At 39.6% G+C, this 21,841-nt stretch overlaps 1 protein-coding gene across 5 annotated transcripts in view; it reads left to right on the top strand.

Moving 5' to 3' along the window:
* The window catches only part of LOC131834056 (24-hydroxycholesterol 7-alpha-hydroxylase), a 92,323-nt gene extending 70,982 nt beyond the window's left edge, over positions 1 to 21,341 (top strand). For all 5 annotated transcript variants that reach the window (XM_059178163.1, XM_059178161.1, XM_059178160.1 and 2 more), the window contains 4 exons: positions 489 to 584; positions 1,443 to 1,531; positions 16,670 to 16,757; positions 19,712 to 21,341. In XM_059178163.1, the coding sequence (XP_059034146.1) occupies positions 489 to 584; positions 1,443 to 1,531; positions 16,670 to 16,757; positions 19,712 to 19,783 (345 nt within the window). In that variant the 3' untranslated portion in view covers positions 19,784 to 21,341. The remainder of the gene's footprint in view (positions 1 to 488; positions 585 to 1,442; positions 1,532 to 16,669; positions 16,758 to 19,711) is intronic.
* Positions 21,342 to 21,841: the final 500 nt, after the last annotated feature.

The raw sequence follows: 21,841 nt of genomic DNA, 5'->3' as shown, positions 1-21,841 counted from the left end.
CACTCCCTCTTCCCAGACCCTATCATGAGTGTCGCAGGGACAGGACACCAATTGCCCTATCCTCAGTGCTACTGTGGCCAGTGTCCTGTCTCAGATTTTCCTGTTCCAGAACCACAACCTGGAAGCCCACTGTGGCTCCCATCACCAAAAGCACTTCTGTAAACCCCAATTTCGAACATCAAAAGATGCACCACAGCAGGCATATACTAGTTTCTAAAATTTTCTCATTTATCTCATTTATCTAATATTTTTCCCTTGTGTAACCAAATTTATAGACACATGTAACTAATCATCAGAATTAGAACACAGCCATTGCCTAAATTGGAAAATAGAAATTATCTTTCCAGGAAAGAATTAGATTTTCTTACCATTGATTATAAAATGTATGTGTCTTCTCTACAATATAGTTGGAGCATTATTTTTAATGACCCAAACTCTCTTGAAAGCAGATTTCAAAAAATAACTCAAAACTGATTTTTCTATCATAGAATTACACTGTTCCTTCTGGTGACTTGTTGATGTTGTCTCCATTTTGGCTGCATAGAAATCCGAAATATTTTCCTGAACCTGAATTGTTCAAACCTGTAAGTTATCGCTTTCAATATACTTTGTCCTTTTATTTTAATTTCTTTTATGCCAGGAGTATGAATTCATAGATTAACTATCACTCTATCATTAAACAGCCCTATTCTCTGGTAACTAACAACCAAGTTGACTATAAAGGAAGAATTAGACTTATAATATGGATGGTATAACATAAATGAGATAGAAAAGTTTTTGGAATAAAATTCACTAATTTTAAATAAATGATCTGAAAGCCGCAACGTACATTAAAGTAAATATGTCTAGTTCTGATAGAAGACTTCTATTCATCAGGCTGTTGCTCCTGTTATTGATTTCCAAGGAGTATAACAAAAGAAAAACAAGGCAGATTAAAACTGCTTTACTGTTGCTTAAGATTGGGGAGTTACAGGGCTGAGCAGAATCTTAAGAGTTCATTTAATCCATTCTCTGCCTTTAGGTAAAAGTTTTTTAAAAATGGCACCCAGATGTATTCATTTCACATTCCAAGTTCCCTCCACTAAGCAGGGCTGCCAGTAACTCACTGAATTTATTACTGAGGGCAATTCTGTGATGGGGACTGAGACCTTATTATAAATAGTCTTCCTTTTCTGAGGTCAATTCCTCTGAGGTGGCTGATTTACCTTATCATTTACATTTACCACTTAACAGAATTCTTTTTAAATCTTTTTATTTATTGGTTCACATTCCAAAAACACAATTGTGTCTGATATTAATAACAGGTTGGAAAAAAATTACCAACAGCCCTGCAACTTTATATGCGAGGATTAGCTGTACAAAGTCATTTTTAGCCTAGAGAAATAAAGTTAAGCTTATTTATATAAGGCTGATTTGGAAAAAAAAATGCTTTCTTCCCACAGGAACGTTGGAAAAAGGCAAATTTAGAGAAGCACGCTTTCTTGGACTGGTTTTTGGCATTTGGAAGCGGGAAGTACCAGTGTCCTGGAAGGTCAGTGAGACAGCTGAGCCACGTTTATCCAGAAAGTCTAAGAAAGATGATGGCTCTGAAGGGGAAAACATTGGCTTAATCCCCCTTTTCTTTATTATCAAACTACAGGGAGATCCAGGAGTCCACGTTTCATTTGGTTGGCCAGTTGTATTGTGCGATGTCTTTGTGGGAATGTCTACCATGGCTTCTGATGGGTTACCTCATGAGAACAAAATATTATGATTGCTGCTGTATGATGACACAGGGTCATTAAAAGTATTTTTATAGAAAAGATTAGAGTAGGGCATGCCTTAGTTTATATAATCATGCTTATATTACATGTGAGAGACATGGGGTGGTAAGATCTACCAGATTTGGAAAATAATTAGAAATGGGATTGATCAAAGGGAAGGATTTGTGGAGGGCTGTGGCTTGAAGGTAGGTGGCTGGAAGATGTGGAAATAGAGAAATCAGGAGCAAGAGAAAGTTTAGTGGACAAGGTGTTACGTTTTCCTTTGAAAACTAGTCTGAGATGTGGCAAAATATGAATCCTATAACCAAATTCTATAGGTCAAATCTGAAGGTTGAATAAATGTAACAATAAATAAAACCTCCATAGTCTAGTTTTTCTATTGTTTCTGCTTTTAGAAGTCCTTAACTTTTCTGTTATTAATTTTAAGTAGCCAACCCATGAAACATTGTTCCTAAAGACAGACAAAGCAGAATTTTTCAGGAAAGCGAAGGACTCCATTTGGACACTGTTCTAGCAAAATGGATCTTTTCACTAGAAATTTAATCCCACAGATCTTTAGTATAATCCTCAGAAAATTGCACCCATTCTAAATTTGTCTACTAAGAGCCAATTTATTTTCTCATCCACCAAACACTTAGTGAGTCAGAGAAAATTGCCTTTAAAGTAGCTGACAATCAAAGTTCATCATGAAGGCATAGTCTTATGGCTTTGCAGCTGTCACGCCTTGGAGTTCAGTCCACTGAGGCATTATGAGGACCCCTCTCATTAATGAACACAGAAGGTTTTGCTGAATTTAGTAAATAAGTATTCAGTGCTGCTATCAGCTGCCAACCAAAAATCAGAATGCAAGAATATTGTTCTTGCTCTGAATAATGGGAATTCCAGAAATATGTTTTGGAGGAAGAACCCCTTGTTAGGTACTTCCCCATTGCTGGGAAGCCCTTGGATACAGGAAGGAAGGGAACTCTTCCCAGTAATTCTATTGCTGAAGAAGTCCAGTAATTTTGCAGAAAAACAGGGAAAAGCAGCAAGAGCTAGCAGATTTCTTCAGCAATGGGAGCAAGCAAAATAAGTTGCCTTGCAGTGGACGTTCTCCTCTTAAACTGTGAATTTAGATGAAGGACTAGAATGGGATTTCCAGTGTTGAGTGGGTTTGTGAGAGTGGATGATCTCAGCACAAAGGAATGTGCTTGCTCTATTGTAAACCCGCCTCCCCACCCCACCAGCCAACAGCCTTAATTTCCCTTGCTTCCCATCCCTGCAAAAGGATGCCTGGTTGACTGTCTCACTGTGGTCATTGATATGGGTTACATTCCAGTGTAAAACAATAGCCCTGATCTTTGGCAAGATACCTCATTTACATAAGCTTGCTTGGATAGGAAGAGGGTGTAGTAAGCGCTTGAGAGATGGAAATGAAGTGTGGATTCCTCAGGAGTAGAAAGTGACCTCAACTTTTTTTGTGGGCCTTTGGGTCCTTCTTATATCCTTGGGCAGTACTAGTACAAGTCATGGTCTTGTCTTGAATTACTAATGAATTACTAATGAAAATCACCCAGCAATGGGAAAATTAGTTCAAACATAGGTCCAGCTGATAGTAGATCAGTAGTAGTAGTGTTCAACCTGACAGGTATCTCTGAAGCACCTGATATTAGTATGTTTATTCTTTCATTCAGTAAATATTTATTGAGAGTATGCTCTCTGGCAGGATAGGGTTCTAGGAGTTACCTTGGAAAACAAAATAAGGGATGAAGTGCCTTCCCTCAAGGAAGTTTTAGTCTTAAGTCACTTTAGCAACCACTGGGGAAATTCAAAGACACATAACATTCTTTTTTTTTTTTAATGTAGATTTTTTTTTTTTTAAGATTTTATTTATTTATTTGACAGACAGAGATCACAAGTAGGCAGAGAGGCAAGCAGAGAGACGGGGGAAGCAGGCTCCCTTCTGAGCAGAGAGCCCGATGCAGGGCTCGATCCCAGGACCCTGGAACCATGACCTGAGTCAAAGGCAGAGGCTTTAACCCACTGAGCCACCCAGGTGCCCCGACACATAACATTCTTGAGTCACTTATAATGTAGCTGGGGAGATGAGACAGAGCAACATGAGAAACAAGCTCTTCTTTTTTTTTTTTTTTTTAAGATTTTATTTATTTATTTGACAGAGATCACAAGTAGGCAGAGAGGCAGGCAGAGAGAGAGGAGGAAGCAGGCTCCCTGCTGAACAGAGAGCCCGATGTGCCACTTGATCCCAGGACCCTGAGATCATAATCTGAGCTGAAGGTAGAGGCTTAACCCACTGAGCCACCCAGGCACCCCTAGAGAAACAAGCTCTTCTTAACACCATACGCTGACTGGTGAGAAATGCCAGATGACATACATACATAATAACCACCTTTGGAGTTTTGAGGAAGATTAGAAAAGGCCTTAGGGACTAGATGGGAATCTTCGATAAGCAGCCAGAGGAAAGCATACCTCCGGAGGCGAGGGACAGTGATTACAAAGTCTGAGGGGAGGAAGAAAAGCAAGCACTCACAGGAATGGAATGGAACTCAATGTATCTGTATGTTGGGGTTTGTGAAGCTCTGCATACTGTTGCTTCTACTTGTGCATTTGAACGATAATACAGTCTTAATAATTGTGCCTTATTCAGTAAAATAGCCTTGCAGTACTTTGAGAAGTACTTGTATACTTAGAAATTGCTGATTGCTTTTGAGGAGCGAGCACAGTCAGTCTCTATGGATTTCATGAGAAGTTGCAAATTCAGTTTACTGTAAGGAATTTGTTACATAAACAAACGCATCCCCTCGACTCTGGTTGTTAAGTAGACTTGAACAAACTGTATTTATGTATCTAATTGTTTCTTAACATTTTCACTGTGCTCTGCACATGTCCTGGAGGGCCTATAAAAAAGGGTTAGGAGTGAGGGTGGGAAGGGGTGGATGTGGTTAATTCCAAGACAGAGTCAGGCAGCCAGAACCCTTGATGAATTTTTAGCCCCGCTTCTCTCTCTTACGGCTTTACTGAGGAGCAGTGACTTACTGGAAAGAGCCCAGAAACCATGGGCAAAATCGCAATCATTCCTTTCCCAGCCATTTCTTTTTGACACTTCATTATGAGGCTAAGATTTAAGTGTGTCAAGAACAGAAGAAGCAATTCAAGACTCACTTTTGATACTTGGGTCCAAGTGCTTCTAAAATAAAACATGTTCATTTCTGAGCAGAACATGTCAGAGAAGACCCTCTTTTCCTTCTGTTTACAAACTAGATCTCCAGCTCCTCCGTGGAACACAGAATAGCAGGATGGGGTTTGTATCTGTGGAGAGGAAGAAAGGGCACTCTTGCCCCGGCCGGGGGTATGTGTGTGGGGGGATCTTCTACTACTCTCCCCTCTTTTTTTTTTTTTTTTTTTTTTTTTTGATGGGCTTTCTCCCCTCATCCAACTCAGCGACTGCTTTTGAATCAGTTCGAAGCCACCTGATCAGAAAGAGGGTTTAATTCCTAGGAAGTGAGGACGGAATTAAAACTTGACGGTGTTGCTGTACTGCCCATGGGCTATTGTCTCCGCATCATCTAATGCCTTCTCTTCCCTTCCTAATAGGCCTCTCTTTCATTTGGGCATCCATGGGATTTGGGGGTGCTGATTCCACCCCCAGCTCCATAGGAGTGGAGCCCCGTTCCTTTAGCCCATCTGTAAATCCCATCCCTGTCCCTGCCCTCCTTTCCCACAGTGATTTGCTTCAGTGTTGGTGTATGTTTTAAGCAGTGTAATGAACTACCAAGCTTTCTGTTGAGACTTGTGGGTCAAACATAATCATTCCTTATGGGATGTGAATAAAGAAGCATTTGGCCCCCAAAACTGTTGGCAGCTATTTTGAGACGATAAAAGCAGGCAGTGTTAGGATGCAGTTGGTACCGTAGAACAGTACAGCAGAGGCAAACTGCCTCCCTGGGAACATCGCTGAGCTGCTGGAGTGATCTCTGCCCAAGGCCAGCATCAGCTCTCAGTTTTCCAGGTACATAAAGCAGTGCATTCCCTTCAATATAGGAACCAGTCAGATGTGAGATCTCTGTCACTTGCAACCAAAAACATCCTAAGTCATATAATTTTCCTCAAAGCGAAAGTGTTCTTCCAAGGTTTATTGAATTCCACAAAATACTGTGTTAACACGCTTAGCCGTATCCATGAATTGCTTTTCTAAATAGCTTGCCCTTTGCAGAGGGGCTGAGTTTCCTCCACTGTGGGTGTATCACAAAACAAAAGTAAATGTCACATCTTAAATTTTTTTCTGGAATCTGGAATTTAAAATATACCGTGAGATCATTTTTATTTGGTGAGTACTTAACCTCGCTGAAGTCAGTACTGTTCCTTTGCCCTTTGCTTGAATAGGAAACTAGAAACACTGTATCTAACCTCCAAGCTCATAGTTCATCTATTCTGGAGCTTCGCCTCTAGAAGGGGTAGTGGGAGGATCTCCAGTAGCAACTCTTGAGAAAGTGCCCTCCTGCTTTGACGAAATAGAGAACAATGTGTCAAGTCCAGGAGAGAGGTGCTCCCATCCTTCCCTCTTTTACTTCTTACAAGCTTTCTCACCTCTTTCCCCTCCTGTATAGTTCCCATTCTCTTCTCTTTTCCGCAGGCTTTCTTCTTGTCCTTCTCTTCCACTAACCTTTATTCCTTTCTCTTATTCTGGGTTTCCCCCCTTATTCAGTGGCAGTATCTGCCTGTTCACTCTACAGATTACGTCCTCACCATCCTCCCCAATTAAAAGTGTTTCATGTATAGCTGAGACAGTCTTTATCATTGTGAATTTTGTACTGAAACTAAAAAAGTTGATAAACTACATATTTTAACATATTTCTTTTTCCCCTTTCTCCTTGTCAATTTCTTCTAGATCAGTGCCTCTTAAAGTGTGATTCCCCAGACCACCAATAGTTAACACTACCTGGAAACTTGCAAAAAATGCAAATTCTTTGGCCCTTCCCCAGACCTACCGAATCAGAAACTTTGGGAGCAGGTCACAGCAATGGGTGTTTTAACGAGCCTTCGAGGGGACTCTGAGCAGGTGAAAGTTTGATAACCCCTGGGCCAGAATACTTTGCGTCCTGCCACCAAACTGATTTCATTTTCATTTTCCTAAAAGATTTCAAAGACAGATGAGGTTGTGGGGAAAATACTTCCCCTTTAAGCGGAGTAGCCAGGCTTCCATGAAGGATGCCTGTGAAAGTATGTCTGTCTGCTGCCTTCTCTGAATTCCAGGGCGAGATCATTCTATTTTCATAAGCTGCAGCTGGTAGCAACTAGGAATATACTTCAGAGCCCCTGCTCCTGGCAACCGTGGCAGTTTTCCAGTCCATGCTAGCATTGCCCGCAATGACTTCGGGGGAGGGAAGGAGCAAGAGATTTTCTTTTCAAATGCGAGAGAGGGAATAATCTCAAAATCAAGATGTTAAACTAAAATCATTCATTTCCTGTAATCTTATCATCCCTTTAGTACCCCCTGCTTCTTTCAGATGGAGCCCTGCTGTGGACCCTCTACTTCTCCCTCTCTTTGGCCATCCATGACACCCCACCTCCTAAACCAGGTCTTCACGTACCACCATCAGGTGACATGAAGGCTTCCCAAGCCTTCTCCCATGCTCTGTTGTCTCTTCTTTCAATCCATCTTACTCACCACACACAGATTAATTGTCCTCAAATAATCAGACTGTCACTCTCATTAAGACTCTGGCACCACTGTCTACAGGCCAAGCTCATCAGCCTAGAACTCCAGACTCTCCATGATCTGATGCTGATTGTACCTTTCCGAACATGGGGCGGCGCTGCCCCAGAGGGTCAACCAGCTGCCCGCAATGACCGCGTCTGCCCCTTCGCTTGATCGTGCTCTCTGCTGTGTGTCGAATGCCCACACTCAATATGTCTACTTAGTTAAGGCCCATTTCCTTCCATCAGGGTCTAGCTCAGGTGCTCCAGATCATAGCACTCTCTCCAGACTCCAGACTTCCACAGCCCTTTTGTTTCTACCTTTACTCATAGCGTCACGCTTTCTGTCTCTCCATGTGCATTACGAGTGTGAGGTCTGTTTCTTCAAGACTCTGTGCTTTTGAGGCCTGTGGAGTAGTGCTCCCTGAACATTTATCTACAAACAGGGAAAACACACAAGTACGAAGTATTTAAGGAATTTTCAAAATGTTCATATTTTAATGAGCTTTATTTGTAGATGTGTAATGTTGTCCTTGTAAGTGTAAAAAATAAATCTGTTGTAAATAATATGCCTCATTATTTTCACTGTTTTGACATAAGAGCATTAAGAAAACATTCCTAACATGAACATAGCTCATCTTGCTTGTGTAAAAATACAAATTTATGAAGCCCATTTTCTTTGACATAAAAAGTTCTTAATGTCACAGATATGTATATGTTAGTATCTGATATTTTAGGTACCCAACAAAATTCAATAACATAGTAAAGGCTGGAAAACACTTTTTTGCAAGTGTAGAAAAAAAAAATGACTAGTGAATAATTGAGGTAATTTTGCTACAATATTCAAATATTTGGATTTAGAGAAAATGCCATTTTTAGTATATATTATTCATTATCTGTATTATTAATTCACCTTAGCTTTCCTTTAAATAGGTTATCAATCAAAATATCTAGAACTAATATGAAATATGTTAACTGTATGCTCTTTTAATGACTAATACTAACTTAATAACTAAACTAACCTAACACTCAAAGATAAAAGAAGAAAAAATATTAGACCTCTCTAATACACAGCATGCATTGGTCAAAACCTCCATTATCATTTTACCAAATGGGAAGTGGAATTTTATAATTTTAAAGAACATTGCAGGGACTCGAGTTAGTTAAGGAAATGCCTTATGGACTGTAGTGGGAAGCTCTTTTAATGAATTGATAAATATATTTTCTAATTATCTCTAATCAAAACCTATATAGTATTGCTAACATGTTTACGCTTAAATAGCTTGTGAACATCGGTCTTGTTTCCATTCTCCTTCTACGTCATAAAGGAACTCTATGTTGAGGCCCTTCTATAATGCTCAAAGAGACGGTGTTTCCACACACAGGTAAAATTTTTGAATAAGCACAATTTATTCACTAGGTCTGCAGCACATTCAGGATCAAAGACCCAACCTTATCACTCAAACCCTCCACGAACAGGGTCCTCCTGCTCTGCCAGCTTCATCTCTCATCACCTCACCTCCTGGAAGGCAGGGTGTGAAGCCCTCACTGACTCCTCGATGTTCCAGGGCCCCTTGTGAGACTGTGCCTTGGAACAGGTTGTCCCTCTGCCCTGAGAGCCTTCTTTCCTGGAGCAGCCACCACCCTGCCCTCCAGAGTGTTTATTGTCCTTAGGCTGCCACCGTGCCTCTGCTCTAAGGACTGGACAGAACGAGTGCCAACGGTCCTCTATGCCAGGGGGCCCAGCTCATAGCACTGCACTGTTCTTTAGCAGACTGGTGTCAGGGAAGGGCTAAAGCCAGAGTGGCAAGAAAACAGGATTTGTTTGGATCAAGTGGAACCTGTAAAACTGATGTGTAATTCACAAATGCAGAATTAGCCAGTATTTCTTCAGGGCTGCCAGGTAAGCATTGACTATTGGGAAGTTCCTGCTTATTCTCCTGACCCAAAACGTCAGCTCAGTTATCTGAGGAAGGGATCTCATCCGATTTACTTCCAAGAAGGGAGTTAGCTAAGTACTGAGAATTGGTCATTTTAGTCACTGGGAACTTTGATGTCAAATTTCATATGTTGGTGCACGCGACATTTTCCATTTGCTATAAGGGCTTCATGGGGCTTTAGGAGATACCACTCTCTTTTTGTTATTCTACTACTTTGGCTACTCCTTCCCAGTGTGCTTTGTTCATCTTTCTCACCTTCCTGACCTCCATATTTTGGAGTGTCCCAGAATTCTCTTGTCAGAGTTCTAGGTTTTTTTTTTTTTTTCTTTTCTTTTTTCTATTTAACTTCCTCCCTAAGTGAGCTCTCTGGTCCCACGGCTGTAAATAATCCTCTGCAGAATGATGACCCTGTATTTATATCTCGTATGTCTCCAGTCCTGATTGAATCCCTCCTAAACATCAGGCCCGTTTACCCAGCCTCCCCCTCAGCGTCTGCACTGCATGTCTGGACAGCAAGCTATGCTTAACAGGTCCAAAACTGAGCTCCGGAAGACAGCTCCTCAACCTGCTCTCCCTTCCGTCCCCACTATTGCTGAGGTAAAGAGCAACTGTATCTGAAATTCATCTGCAGGTCAAAAGTCACTCTTGACTCTGTGTCTTCCACATCCATAGGGCAAAGCCCATCATCCAGAGGATATCCAGTCTCTCACTCTGACTCATGACTATGTCTACCATCCTGGTCCAAGTCACCACTTTCTATTGTCTGAAAAATATGTAAAGTCTTCCTAATCAGTTTTCTGGCTTTCATCTACATCACCTTGTGTTTCATTTTCAGTGTAGCAGACAGAATAATTCTTCTGAAACCTAAGTTGTATTTGCTCAAAATGATCCAATGACTTTCCGTCTCACTGAATAAACTGTAGTCTTCAGCATGCGCCATGGGCTCTCTACTTGCCAGGGGTATCTCTCTCAGCAGCCCCCCTCCCAGCTTCTTGCTCATCTTTGGCAATACTAGTCTCCTCGTTGTTGCTCATTCTTCTTCCTCTGGATTTGTGCATCTTCTACTGCCTCTGCATGGAATTCTGTACCCAGATATTCATATGGCGCATTCTCGTCCTTCATTCCAATGTCTGCTGAAATGTCACCTCTTCCTGGAGAACCTCTTCACCTGAAACATTGTAGCACATGCCATCATTCCCTTTTTCTCTTACCTTGTCTTACTTATTATTTTAGTAGTTATTCTTGTACCTCATATATGCATTCCTTGTTTATTTATTTGCTGCCTACTCTAAGACTAGAATTTAAGCATTTTAATGAAAGCATGAGTGGGTTTTTGTTTGTTTGTTTGTTTATGGAAATAACTTTTGTTAACTTCAGCACTTAGAAGAGCATAAAGCATGGAAAGACAATAAATACCGAATGGTTCAATGAATGGAGATCACATTTTATCATAAGAACTCTTAGTACATAACGTGACAGTTTACTGTTCCCATAACTGTCACTGTTCCAGGAGGGGTAAGGAAGAAGGGCCTATGACTTATATCCACACCCTTGGTTGTCTTCTCCAAATTTGACCCTTAGTGTTCTGTGATGTTTGCTCCAGTCCCAGTTCCTCATGGAAGATGAGGTGCTGTTTCCTTCACACTGTCTCCAGCAGAGATAGGAAAGTGAGGCTCTTCACACCTCCTATTATATTATTATCTCTTTATTCTTCAAGACACTATCTCACAGGACCATGTAAGTGCATCACTCTTGACTGCACATTTAAAAAATTATACAGGTTTGATTTCAGACCATCACAACAAAGCAATTAGAGTGAGTCAAATGAAATCTGTGGTTTCCCAGTGCACATAAAAGTCATGTTTACGCTACACTGTGGTTCATTAAGTGCGCAATAGCATTATGTCTAAAAACTGCACATACCCGACTTTAAAAATACTTTATGGCTAAAAAACGCTAACTATAAACTAAGCTGAACTTTTGGCAAGTAGTAATCACTGGTCACAGATCACCATAACAAGTGTAATAATAATGAAGAAGTCTGAGATACTGTGAAAATTACCAAAATGTGACAGGCACAAGGTGAGCACATGTTGTTGGAAACATGGCAGCAGTAGACTTGCTCAGTGCAGGGTTGCCACAAACCTTCCATTTGTAAAAGAAGCAGTGTCTGTGAAAGATGATAAAATGAGGTCTGCTTGTGGTACAGTCAAGAAAATATAAAAATTGCACATGGCGGGGGGATGCCTGGGTGGCTCAGTGGGTTAAAGCCTCTGCCTTCGGCTCAGGTCATGATTTCAGGGTCCTGGGATCGCGCCCCACATAGGGCTCTCTGCTCAGCAGGGAGCCTTCTTCCCCTCCTCTCTCTCTGCCTGCCTCTCTGCCTACTTGTGATCTCTGCTGTCAAATAAATAAATAAAATTTTTAAAAAATTGCACATGGGGCATATGGGTGGCTTAGTCAGTTAAGCATCCAACTTGTGATTTCAACTTAAGTCATGATCTCCTGTTTCGTAAGATTGAGCCCACATTGGGCTCTGTGCTCAGCCAGGAGTCTGCTTGAGATTCTCTCTCTCTTCCTCTGCTCCTCCCCCTCCACTCATGCTCTCTTTCTCTCTCTCTCTTTCAAATAACTAACTAAATTGTTTTTTAATTGTACATAAAATATTTCTTTTACTAGGGCACTTGGGTGGCTCAATCAGTTAAGTGTCTGACTCTTGATTTGGCTTGGGTCATGATCTCAGGGTTGTGGGATTGAGCCCCAAGTTCCCCAAGGTCTCATAACACCCAAGTTGGACTCTGTGCTCAACACAGAGTCAGCTGCAGACTCTCTCTCTCCCTCTCTTTCTGCCCCTCCTACTCATTCTCTCTCTCTCAAATAAATAAAATCTTTAAAAATATATATTTCTTTTACCATAGCCCAAGAGAAAAGCACTTCACAGAAGTCCCCTATCCCTACCATTGTCTCCTGTAACACAGCTGTGCTTGTCTGTTGCAAAATAGCCGCAGAGCAATCACCCTCCTTTTCGCTTCATCCCTTCCCCAAGGACTTGCTTTCACTCCAATATCCATCACCTTCCTCCATTGGTGCATTTCTCCAAGCCTGAGTGTAGAACAACACTGGGGGCTTTTGGCATGACTGTCCACCATTGTCCTTCGGACTTGAGTTCTTCAAAACAGTCCTTCGTGGGCATGGCACACCATCTCCCCCTCTCTTAAGATATGTTCAAAATATGTATTCTTCAAATTCTCTACTGAATAACTGACGGCCATTTCAACACTCTCTTTCTCTCTTTCACATAGCCCCGAAAGGCAATCATCTTTTTTTTCCTATGAGATATTATGCTCCATATCTATAAAGAGGAAATTAAATATTTACCCCCAAATGATCAAGGCTGGTCTCTCTCATGATAGAGTTAGTGTATTATTATAAAAAACAATGTTTCCTTTTTTTTCTTTCAAATCTTCAAAGATGTTTTTCTGTTGTCATCTGGCTTTCATAATTTCTGATGAGAAGTCTGTCATCATTTTAATTAATTAATTAATTTGCTTATTTATTTTGTCTCCCTCCTCCCCCATGACTTTTAAGATTTTTTCCTTTGTCACTTTTTTTAATAATTTGGTTATGATTTGCCTTGGAATAGTTTTCTTTACGTTTCTTTTGCTTTGGGTTCATTTTACTTAGCTCTGTATATTAATAGTTTTAACAAATTTTAAAATGTTTCGGCTATTATTTCTTCAAATATTTTTCTTATCTATCTGCATCACCAAATTACATGTATGCTAGAGTCCTTGATATTATTTTATAGGTTACTTATACTCCATTTATTTCTTTTTTTAGTCTTTTTATTTTTATTTTTATTTTTTAAAAGATTTTATTTATTTATTTGACAGACAGAGGGGCAGTGAGGCAGGCCACTGAGCAGGAAGTCTGATGCGGGGCTCTATCCCAGGATCCTGAGATCATGACCTGAGCTGAAGGCAGAGGCTTTAACCCCCAGAGCCATCCAGGCGCCCCTAGTCTTTTTAATCTATGTACTTCATTTTGGATATTTTCCATTGTTCCAATAAGTACCATGATCTTTTCTTTTGCAGTGGCTTATCTTCTGTAAATCCCACCCAGTGTATTTTCATCAAAGAGACTATATTCTTCATTGCTATAAATTCAGTCTGATTTTTTAAATTTTCCCATTTCTTTCTGCATTGTGCTTCTTCCTTTTTGAACGTCTGGATTATATCTAACTTGCTATCTCTGAGATCTGTCATTTCAGCATCTATTTCTTTTGAATGGTTTTTCTCTTACTTACATGCCATATTTCCCTGCTTCTTCTAGGCATGATTATTTTTTTAATAAACTCAAGACATAGATGTTAAGTGTCACAGATACTAAATTTTATTGTATTCCTTTAGTTTTAGGCTTTACTGTAGCATGTAGTTAGTTGCTCAGAAAAACAAGTTTTGAAGACTTGTTATTAAGCTTTGAGGAGTGACACTTAATTTTAAGATAAAATAATACCACTTCCACGGCCATAACCTTTTAAAGACCTAATCAATTGTCTTTGTTACAGGATCTTCCCACTCTGGTGGGAACACAAGCTTCCATAACTTGTGGGAGTCCTGTGCATTACTCAGCTTATGGCTCCTTAGCTTTCTTTTTCATCTTTCTTCTCCACCTCAGTAGCTTTCTCTCACTTGCTGAGATCAGTACTCAGTCAAATACCCAAGGAGACTCCCATGTAGTTCTCGGAAGCACTCTTGCTGCCCCTGTGAAACTTTCTCCTCTCTTTTATTCTTTCTTCCAAATTCTTCCCTGAACTTTGATCTCTGTCTTTTTAATGTGATGAGACCCTCAGGTCTGTGTGGGCTTTTCCGTCCTTGCACTGTGACCTGGAATCTGCCATGGATGGTGAGTTGTAGATTGCAGGACTCACCTCATTTATTTCTTTTCTCTTGGAAATTTCCATCCTACACTGTAAGTCTTGCTCAGTTTTGCTGTTTTTTTTTTTTTTTTTTTCCTTTCTTACTCAGTTTTTGAGTTATTTAGGGCAGGACATGGCCAGAAGTGGAAGTTCCATTTTGTTAGGAATTTGACAGAAATTTAGTTGTGAGAAATTCTGAGCCTGCACAAAAATTAGCAGACTTGCTTTTTCTTAGAATTGCTTTCTGATTCAAATGAGTAAATATTGTATATATTTTACTCTAACAGACATTGATAGTCCTTAGAATAAATTGTTTTTAGCCCATATAAGTAAGTAGGGTCAAATTCACATTATATATATTTGTGAAGAAGTGATGTGTTATCTAAGTGGGTTTTAACAATAGCTGGAGTACTCAGGATTTCATTTGAAGTAAAATATAGTCAAGATGTTTCAAGAATACTAGTAGGCAACAAATTTAATTATCTGAAATGAATATAAGATCACTCATAATCATTCAGTTGTTCAATGAATATTGAGGATTCAATGGAACAGTGGTTCCCATCATTTGTGAATACAATAGTTTATAAGGGGGTAGGGCTTGCAATTAATTAACTGTAATATGGTAGGATATAGTCAGATTGTAAAGACATTGGTGGAAGACTATGTAAAGTGCCACTGAAGCACAGAGAAAGAAAGCTAGAAAGGACCGGAAATTGAATTTGTTTCCATCATCTATTCATTCATTGATTCTTCCATTATATTACATTCAGAACATGATTAGGCACCAGTACAGTACTCTGCACTGATAAGTCCCAACAATACAGTTCCTCCTCTAGGAGAGAAATGGCTAATAAGCAATTGCAATTCAGTGCAATAGATGCTATGGCTGAGGTGTGTACATGGGACCACAGAAGTGGAGAGGAAGCATGCCTTGTCATTGAAGCAAGTGATCAGAGAATGCCTCCAGAGGAGACTGAGCTGCAACAGAGAGTGTCACCATTCAAGAGATGTTAGGGTGGCTGGAGCATGGGTTTCAAAGAGGAATCAATGGGGAGGAATTTGGGGTGATAGAGAGGCGGCATATTTTCAAAGTTTGTCCGTGTTCTCCTATGGCATTTGGAAGAAAATAGGAAGCATTTGACAGATTATGTCTGTGATTGTGTCAAATGAGGATAGTTTTACATTTTAAGTTCACTCCAGTGGTAGAGTGAAGGATAAAATAGAGTGAAGTGAAACTGGAAACAGGAAGATTAGTCTTGAAGCTGAGCTAATTTAGTAATCCTGGAGATCAATCATGAAGAACCTCACTGAGGCAATTGTGGAGAGACTAGAGATAAGGAGAGAGATCAGGTAGTATTGAGAAGATAAAACAAAAGGACCTAGTGCTTAACTGGATATAGAAAGTGAAGCAAAGGATTGAGTCTCTGATGACTTAAAATTTTCTGACCTGTTGGGCCAATTGTATTCATTAAGAGCCAGGACCCCTACGAGGCATTGCCTACCCCAAGGAGAGCTCAAAACAACCCACTGAGATGCAAGAAAAAAATAGCAGAATTCCATTTATATTCTTCTCTATATTTTTAGTTTCTCTTTGTGTGTGTCTGTGTCTTGCAAAGTATGTAGTAAACTAATACAGTAGTATGTGTATATACTTTATCAGTAAATGAGTATCAATGTGTTGTCGGGTATACTCAAATATTTCATTATCAGGGTGTATGATCAAAAAGTTTGGAGACATCTGAGTAAAGAGTTACAAAGGGAATAATAAATGTGATAGTTATGGGAAATTTGGTAGTGATGGGGTAGTTATGGGTATTTGCCTATGAACATTTAGGCAGTAATTTCTAATGGGCAGTAGGAGTCCAGATCAGACAAGTGTCCAATAGAACTTCATGTGATCATGCAAAATGTTTTAAAGATGTACTGTCCAGTATTGAGATCAGTAGCCACATACGGCTATTGAGTACTTAAAATATGGCTAGTACAACTGAAGATCTGAAATTTTTCATTTGGTTTAACTTTAATTTATTTAAGTTGAAATAACCACACATAGTTAGTGGCTACCATGATGGGAAGCACTGATATGAACTTTGAAGAAACCTGGACTCTCATTTGTTAGTACTTCCACTGGCTAAGCATTTTACATACATTTTTAAGCTACCCTCTGGAGTAGACAGTATTATAAAAGAAAAGAACAAGTTTTTCCAGATTCTATCTTTTTAATGGTAAAAGTTCCTAAAGTGAAAAAGAGCATCCTTGCTCTGATATATGCATGCTTTCTAGATATTCTCTCTTGGTAGATATTTATGCATCTTTCACAACCAAGTGATAATTTCATATTTTCTTTTCAGGTGGTTTGCTCTGTTACAGATTCAAATATGCATTATTTTAATACTTTATAAATATGACTGTCGTCTTCTAGATCCATTACCAAAGCAGGTAAGTGTTTTCAGAATTTTAAATATCACGGTTTTTAATTTTGGTATAAATTCTAACACCTTGGTTTTAACTACTACAGATAAGCTGCTAATTTCCTTACGTAGGCTTAATCTTAACAGGTGTTTTACATGGAACTGGACTGAGAAGATACCCCTTAATTCCCTTACTTCTGGATCTGACCTATATGTCATGGAACCATAAGACCAGCACCAAATAGCAGTGTTCCCACCACTTACAGTGTTAAGGAGGTCCCCAGTGAATTCACCAATTTTTGACATTGTTTCTTGTGCTAAATTGACATGGCCTTAATTTTGGGCTTATTTCCCTAAAGAGGTGTGTCTATGGGTCCCAAAATGAACCATCAGTTTTAGAGGCAAGTCATAGACCTTAGTCCATTTGGGAAGCAACAGCATGGAAGAAAAGAGCAGACAGTAAGCAACAGTAAAGACAGTAAGCAAGAATGAAAAGTCTGTGACCTTATTCCTACCACTGATCATTGAATTGTCTAATCATTGAACTCCTCTGTGTTCCTATAGGTCTGTTCTCCTAGACTAGTGTCTTTCAAACATGTGCAAACATCAGAATGACCTGGAATCAGAATACTGGACCCCCACCCCTTGACTGCATGATCTAGGGACATCTAGGGAGGGGCAATAATTTGCATTTTTAAAAAATATTTAATTTATTTATTTGACAGAGATCACAAGTAGAGAGGCAGGCAGAGAGGAGAAAGCAGACTCCCCACAGAACAGAGAGCATGATGTGGGGCTCAATCCCAGGACCCTGGGATCATGACCTGAGCCGAAGGCAGAGGCTTTAACCCACTGAGCCACCCAGGCGCCCCAATAATTTGCATTTTTATCCAGTTCCCAGTGCTGTTGATGCTGCTGGTCAGAATAACACTCTTTGAGGACCACTGTCCTAGGCAACAGGGAAAGTTTAATTCAATTCTAGATGTTTGGAAGTCATTTTGAAGACTCTGGGTAAAATGTGCTGTTTCAACTGAGGATAAAGCTCAGAAATTAAGCATTGCAATTTCAGGGCTGTTCCCATAGCCTGTTGTGCTTTGATTTACTCTTGATATAATAAGGCTAATGTATGGAGGGATAAATAAAACTCTTGGGTGACATTTCAATAGAAATTATGTAAGTACCTAAGTGACACAGACAATATTATATTACTCATAAATATGCACATTTCAGCACTTTCTCCTGATTTCTTTTGCACTTCTATTTTGAGTACATTAACTACCAGCGATGAAGAGCCCTCAAAATCCTACCATGAAAGGGAAACCAAAAAACCCTTCACAAAGGTTCTCAGCAAGTATAGTTTTATTATCAAAATGAAGATCAGGGCCAGGAATATACTCACAAAATACCAGTTCCTGGTCCATTGAGTTGGATGTCACAATTTTGCCCAGGACTGATTCCCCATCCAAATATTTTCCCACCAGTGAGAGGACACAGAAATGCCTTACCAGATTAGAAGGATGACATTTGTCAAAACCATGTAAACCTAACTCCAGCAATCAGTAATTTTCACCAGTTTCTTTGGCAAGATTTTGCCCAGTTCTCTCTTCCTAGCTAAGAATTCTATTAGTTATATTTATTATACTGAGCTACACAACATTCTATTTCTGTTTTGACATACTAAGAACGTATTTTTTAAAGATTTTATTTGTTTATTTGACAGACAGAGATCACAAGTAGGCAGAGAGGCAGGCAGAGAGAGAGGAGGAAACAGGGTCTCCGCGGAGCAGAGAGCCTGAGGCAGGGCTCGGTCCCAGGACCCTGGGATCACGACCCGAGTCGAAGGCAGAGGCCTTAACCCACTGAGCCACCCAGGTGTCCCACTAAGAACATTTTTAAAGAAATATCCCACAAAAGGGAAAAAAAGAAATATTATTTCATTTTGTAAAAAGTATGTCTAAATGAATTCTCATGATCTCAAAGGGCATTTCATTTCATAATTCTTATTCTAGAAAGAGATAAATTAAAATTATGCAATTGTTGGATTGGTACAATGAGGTGATCAAAAATACAGGGAATGACCTTCAAAGTACCAGGCTCTTGTATAAGATGGGAGGGGATGGGCTGACAAGGCATGTTCTGAACACTCTTGTCAAGCATGGGGGCATCTCTGGGCTTGGAAATTAGCTTCCCCAAAGAAATATACTTGTCATAGTAGCAAAAATCAAATTCTAGAACCCCCAATTTTAATTTTTCTGGAGTCCAGTGTTTTATTTTATCTCAAAAAGTCTTAGGAAATTAATTTTAACTCATTAAGAACCAAGAACTAAACAAATACTATAGAGCTTTCCAAGATCCACAACTAGGCAGCAGTGTCCAGATGCTAACAATAGGGGCTGTTCATTTTGAGCATTTATAAGACCAACTTCCTTTCTCCTGCAAAAGCAAGCACATTTTTGCTAATACGTTAAAGTTTTGTTTGTTCATTTGGTTGGCTTTGTTCTGTTTTGCCTTTTGGGGGGTCATGAGTCCTTAGATAATCTCACAAAAACTATGGATCCCTTTTTTTAGAAAAGTATGTAACTTTTCATACCCAGAAATTTGCAGTTGCAATTTCAAGGAGTCCATGACAACCCTGCACCTCATTCTGTCAATGCCCCTAGGAATCTCCGTGTTAAGAAGCCCATTCTATGTCTTGTTGCATTCAAACCTGACAATAGACTGATGACTTAAATTGGAGTGATTGTCTTTTCCCTGTTCTTGATTTCCGCCCACCCTCAAGGCTGATAGAACAGGTTGCAAATATCCATTCCTTCAGTGGAAGGCTAAAATTGATTCTTGACATTATAAGACACATAAAGCAAACACATCTGGTTTTCCAAACCTAGACTTTGTACTTTTAGAGATAATTACACTTGAATAAACCTTTGGTCTAAAACCTTATGTCTCTTAATTTTTATATTTCTTCTACATTTCTGCTTTTAGAATCCTCTCCATTTGGTGGGTGTCCAACAGCCAGAAGGACAATGCCGAATTGAATTTAAACAAAGAAAATGACATCTGTATTTCCCTGATATGTCGTAGTCAAGCAGAGAAAGACAACTATCATATGATCTCCCTGATATGAGGAAGTGGTGATGCAACATGGGGGCTTAAGTGGGTAGGAGAAGAATAAATGAAACAAGATGGGATTGGGAGGGAGACAAACCATAAGTGACTCTTAATCTCACAAAACAAACTGAGGGTTGCTGGGGGGAGGGGGTTTGGGAGAAGGGGGTGGGATTATGGACATTGGGGAGGGTATGTGCTTTGGTGAGTGCTGTGAAGTGTGTAAACCTGGTGATTCACAGACCTGTACCCCTGGGGATAAAAATATACGTTTATAAAAAATAAAAAATTAATAATATGTTAAATAGGAAAAAAAAAAAAAGAAAATGACATCTGTTGGGTCTAAAGAGGGCTGGGGCCTTCTGGAAGAGTGATTGTCCCCATCCACTAGCCTGGCAGCATCTAGACCTGAGCTCTGCTAAAACATACTGCTTAACTTAGTTTTAGGATTTAGTTCAAGAGCATGTCTAAATGGTAGGTGTATTTGGTAACTTAAGAGTAGACCAAGAATCTGACATCACTCTCACGAGGTCTGAATACAGGGGTTATAGAAGATGTTTAAATGATTTTTAAAAGATGCATTTCCCCAGGAGTTGCAATTTGGTTTCATGCATAACTGTATTAAACTTTAAATAGAAATAGTGCCACTTGAATGAAAATCTTAGTAAACTATGAAGGCCACATACTTAAATTTCTATTTTGAAAAAGGCTAAAAGTCTTAGAGTCTAAGAAAATATTAAAACAGTTATTTTTTTAGTTTTCTCATTATTATTCCCAAATGGCAATTGCAATTCTTTTTTTGTTTTTAATTTTTTTTTTAAGATTTTATTTATTTGACAGACAGAGATCACAAGTAGGCAGAGAGGCAGGCACAGAGAGATGAGGAAGCAGGCTCCCTGCCAAGCAGAGAGCCCGATATATGACTCGATCCCAGGACCCTGAGATCATGACCCGAGCCAAAGTCAGAGGCTTAACCCACTGAGCCACCCAGGCGCCCAGCAATTGCAATTCTTAAGTCCTATTAATATAATTTTTTATGGTAAACAAGACTAGTGCTGAAACAATGAATAAAAGGATAGCTTTCTAAGACCTGTGAAGATGGGGAGCATGTCTTACACTCTTTCTGTGCTCAGCTACACCAGGACAACACCTTCTGTATAAGGTTTATTCAGTAAAGGTATGCTGATTGATATATTGATTTGTATTTTAATGAAGGTGAAAGTACTCTTGATTCAAGACATTAGTAATTATAGGTAAAGAGGGAATATTTTTGTGGGTAGAAACAGAAGTAAAGTGAAGTCAAGGCAAATAAAAGCATTTGAATGTATTACTTTGGACTTCTGTCTGAAATATTTACTGTGAAACCATGAAAAGAAAACCTGTCATGCCCCAGGAAAAACACACGACACTAGTAACAGAGTGCTCAGTGATGTCATGATTTGTCCTCTAATATTCAGTAAAATGCTGCTTGCCTCCTTTATTTCACAATAAATAAGCTTTGTGTGCATGTTGTCCTCTGGATTATTTTGCTCCCCTCTGCTAGAATTATCCTGCAGAGTTGATAATGATTGCTTAGTCATCTATTTCCTACCAATGAGCAGATGACTCCCTAGGAGAAAATTAAGTACCCTGGAGTGCATTAACTCTTCTAGGCTAATACAGTGATTCTGAAGCCAAGCTACCAGCTTACAGCTTAGCTTAGCAGGTTTGGGGTCTAGAGATGGGAGGGGCTGAAGGAAGCAGCTTAGAAGACCTGGCAGGGTCTGCTAAATATGGCGGGAGTGTTCTTCGGGCAGGCATATCTTCCCGAACAGCTGAGGCCCAGAATGAAACACAATATTTGCCTATAATATGCATTTCAGCTGAATTTGCAGCCACTCAGGGCTAGTGTTTATCTCCATACTCTTGCTTGATAAGGGTAAATGTTAGCTGACAAGTTGATGTACTTTAAAAAAGGATGCAGACGCAGGAGATCCATTAAACTTTGATAAAAATGGTAAAAATAAA

This window comes from Mustela lutreola, chromosome 6, assembly GCF_030435805.1.
Source record: "Mustela lutreola isolate mMusLut2 chromosome 6, mMusLut2.pri, whole genome shotgun sequence".
Classification (NCBI taxonomy): Eukaryota; Metazoa; Chordata; class Mammalia; order Carnivora; family Mustelidae; genus Mustela; species Mustela lutreola.
This window is presented reverse-complemented; position numbering and strand designations above follow the sequence as displayed.